At 49.6% G+C, this 4,046-nt stretch overlaps 1 protein-coding gene across 4 annotated transcripts in view; it reads right to left on the minus strand.

Annotated features, from left to right (window-relative positions):
- ZDHHC1 (zinc finger DHHC-type containing 1) overlaps positions 1-991 on the minus strand; it is a 20,185-nt gene extending 19,194 nt beyond the window's left edge. For 2 of the 4 annotated variants that reach the window (XM_045293706.1, XM_045293704.1), the window contains exons 1-3: positions 654-991; positions 541-546; positions 257-359 (exon numbers count right to left, since the gene is read on the minus strand). In XM_045293706.1, coding sequence (XP_045149641.1) covers positions 257-359; positions 541-546; positions 654-749 — 205 coding nt within the window. In that variant the 5' untranslated portion in view covers positions 750-991. The remainder of the gene's footprint in view (positions 1-256; positions 360-540; positions 547-653) is intronic. The other 2 variants (XM_045293705.1, XM_045293707.1) reach the window with 2 other exon arrangements.
- Between the last annotated feature and the right edge of the window lie 3,055 nt (positions 992-4,046).

Below are 4,046 nucleotides of genomic sequence, written 5' to 3' on the forward strand. Positions count from 1 at the left end.
GGGCGGGGTTGGCGCGAGACCCCCGGGCGCCCCCGCGGACGGGTCGCGCTTGCCACTGCCGATTTTCCGCTTCTCTTCTTGACACCCTAGGCTTGCCCCGTGCGCCCCACCCACCCAGCTTCTCCCCTGAGACTGCGGGTCTCGGAGAGACCCCCCACCCAAGTGAGAGACCTACATAGCCCCCCGAGGCACGCCCCTGAAATCCCTGCCTGCCTTTAGTTTGTGCCTTCCATAGCCACTCCGACTCCCAGCAAACCTGTAAGACCCTGTACGGTCTTCTCTGGGGCGAATTCTTCACGGTGCTTTATGGTTGCACACTGGACGGCAAGCCCCAAGGTCAGCAGTTGAAATCCCCGGTTCTGCAGGAGAAAGATGAGGGTACCTGCTCCGGTAAAGATGTCACCTCAGGAGCCCAAGGGGGCCTTTGGACTTCACCCGACCGAACCGGGATCGACTGGGCGGTTGTGTGCTTTCCTTCTGCTGGTTTTTTTATGGTCGCCGATTGCGGGATCTTTTCGCCTGCGCTGAACCATCGCTTACCTGCGGCTAAGATAAATAAACACAGAGATCACTATGCTGGAAACCCCTAATGTAAAACCTACAATATGTATAGCGTGAAACATCTCCCTTCTTTATTTCCTTTAAATTGATACCAATTGAGCTGAAAATCCCTTGTCGGCCATGATGGTGGGAAATTCAGCCGTGGTCTCCACTGGCGCTCTGTCACCCTGGTCATTCCAAGGGGTCATGATGTCCGAAGAGGCCCCTCTGTCACAGGTAATGAGGCTATCGCCATGACCACCAAGACTTAAAGGGTTAGACTGTGAGGGTCTGACCCTTCCTGGGGACTACAAGGGGCAGGCACCCGTTTGGTCTCTTCCAGTACCTTCACACGCCCTTCCATCTTGTCTGGGGCCTCCCCATGGGACCTGGCTTCCCTAAGAGCAATTTCTTTTGTTCCCCTGGGGACCCTCAGAACGGCTAGGCTTTCCCAAGTGACAGGAGTGCCCGTGTCTTCTGCTCCTTGTCCCGTTCACATCCCCAAGGCCCTGGAAACGATCAAACCGCCTGACAAACTTTGCTTTGAAATTTACCGGTCGCAAGCCAAAAGCAACAACAACAAACAAAACGCGGCAACCCTTCTGTCCCTTGCCAGTTATGGGACCTTGTGCAAGTGGCCTGACCTTCCAATGATTTAAGTGATCAGCAGGACTGATAAGTGCCCATTTATGGTCGTGGCGGAATAAATGTCAATGCTACGGTGGCCTCAGAAAAAAAACAAGATGACCCCGAAACTCTTACTGAAACCGGAGAACTCAGGGTCAGCCCAGAAATCAAGGCTGAAGATGAGCCCGTGGACACCCAGGATTAAGGGAGAGCCCAGGAGTCACGGAGTCTAGATTCCCGGATGTCCCAGGGGTATCTCAAATGCAACATAACCCCACCTGCTCTCTTTGTCCTGGTTCTGCACGGAGTGCTCCTCCCCTGGGCCCTTTTAAGGCAGCCCAGCAGCCCCACTTAACTATTCAGTCCAGCCCAGGGTTTCATTTTCCCATGTCCCCAAATCCAGACAGTCCCTAAGGCCCGGTCCTTCCTCTGAAATATGTCCTATGTGCATTCTCCTTGCTCCACTCAGCCCCAGGCCATTAACATCTTCCTTGCTGTCCCGGAAGCTCCTCTTTGCCAGACTCCCAGTCAGCACTTCTGGCTCTTTGTACAAATGGTGGTAGGCCAGCTAAGGGCTACCCAATGATGTCCTCATCCTAAGCCCAAGAACCTGTGACTATGTTGCCTTACATGGCCAAAGAACCTCTGCGGTGTTGTTAGGTGCCATTGAGTCAGTTCCCATGGCAACCTGGTGATGGACAACAGAACAAAGCACTGCTGTGCTCGGCCCTACATGAGTCCCATCAGTGTATTAGGTTTGAGCCCATTGTTGAAGCCACTGTCAATCCATGTTCTTCCAGGGTCTTCCTCCGTTTGGCTGCACCGCCACCTGACCAAACGTGATGTCCTTCTCCAGCTTCTCTCCTGACAACACGGCTAAATACGTAAGACATCGTCTCACGGTCCTCGTCTCTAAGGCAGTGGTTCTCAACCTTCCTAAGACAGTTCCTCATGTTGTGACGGCCTCCAACCATAAAATTATGGTCGTGGCTACTTCGTCACTGTCATTTTGCTACTGTGATGAATTGTCACGTAAGTATCTGATCTGCAGGATGTATTGTCATTGTGACAAATTGTACAGCATTAAAGCCTAGTGATTCATCACAAAAACAATATGCAATTAGATATTGTGAAATATTTATTTCTAATTACAAATAAATGAAATGTTGTCTTGAAGCATGATGTAGCTTAGGTTAACAGTCTTCAAGCCGGGTACTCGGATGTGGGCGTGTTTGAATGTGGGCAGTCCCACCTGGAGACTGATAGAGGAGCCATGTCTCGGTTCCTAAGACCATCAGAAATACACGTATTTTCCGGTGGTCTTAGGCGACCCCTGTGAAAGGGTCGTTCGACCCCCGAAGGGGTCTCGACCTACAGGTTGAGCACTGCTGCTCTCAGGAGCATTCTGGCTACACTTCTTCCAAGACTGATTTGTTGAGCCTTTTGGCAGTCCATGGTACTGTCAATATTCTTGTTAGCACCACAATTCAAATGCATCAATTCTTGTTCAGTCTGCTTTATTCAATGTCCAACTTTGACATGCACATGAGGCAATGGAAGATAGCATGGCTTGGGTCAGGTGTACCTTCGTCTTCAAAGTAACCTCCCTGCTTTTCAAAATGCTAAAGAGGTGCAGCAGATTCACCCAATGCGACACGTCATTGCATCTCTTGTTGCTTCCATGAACACTAATGGTGGATCCAAGCAAAATGAAATCTTTGACAACTTCAATCTTTTCTCCATTTATCAAGATGTTACCTATTGGTCCAGTGGTGAGGAATTTGGCTTCCTTTACATTGAGCTGTAACCCATACCAAAGGCTGCAATCCTTGATCTGCACCAGCAAGTGCTTCAAGTCCTCCTGACTTTCAGCAAGCAAGGTTGTGTCATCTGCACGTTACAAGTTATTAGTAAGCCTTCCTCCAATCCTGTTGCCACATTCTTCTCCATATAATTCAACTTTGCTGGTTATTTGCTCAAAAAGCCTCTGTAGATGTGATTAAATGAAGGATATTGAGGTGGGATTATCGGGAGGGCTCTATGGAAAGGGTCTTTCCAATAAGGTCACAATGGGAGGAAGAGCTGGGATGATGGAAGCAGAGATCAAAGAGAGCTTTGATGAGACTATGCTGCTGGCTTTGAACATGGTGGATGGGGCCCAGAGCCAAGGAATGCAGGCAGCTTAAAGAAGCTGGAAAAGGCAACCAAGCTGGTCCTTTCTAAAGCCCCCAGCAGGAATCAGCCCTGCTGTTCCCTTGCCTTGAACCCAGCGAAACTAGTTTGGGATTCCTTCCAAATTCCAAAACTGTAAGATGTATGTTTCTTAAAGCCATGAGTTAATGGTGATTGTGCGATAGCAGCTAATAGAAAATTCAAAAGCAAAACAGCTCTTACCTATGAAACAAAGAGGCAGGGACGGCTCAGATTCCCTTGATGTCTGTGTGGTTTGCCCTCCAGGGAAGCTCTCTGAAAAGAGGTGCCCTCCCTCCATCTCCACCCTTAATGGCTTTTGACAGACACAGCGTGGTCACCTTCTTCCAGAGTCTGCGGTGCCCAGTCCAGCATCAGACAGAGCCCAGGGCATTACCAAGGAGGACGGCCAGATCCTCCCAGGATGACCGAGAAATGTTTCTAACAACCTCACCAGTCTCCAGTTCTAGGGCTCCCTTTTGCTTTGAAGATACCTTGAATTCCCCAAAGTTTAGCTTCCAAAGCGCTGCATAGCCAGCTCCTGCCCACCTCTCTGCCCAGAGTAGCTCACTCCCCTTTTTTTTTCTTCCCAACTTCAAGTTTTATTTATTTATTCATAATGTTGGGGTTTTTGGTGTGGTTTTTTCCCCGCAACAGTTTATTGGCACACAATCCACATGTGTTAGTCC

Source organism: Echinops telfairi, unplaced genomic scaffold, assembly GCF_000313985.2.
Source record: "Echinops telfairi isolate 266 unplaced genomic scaffold, ASM31398v2 ScPeMD7_2291;HRSCAF=2852, whole genome shotgun sequence".
NCBI classification, from domain to species: domain Eukaryota; kingdom Metazoa; phylum Chordata; class Mammalia; order Afrosoricida; family Tenrecidae; genus Echinops; species Echinops telfairi.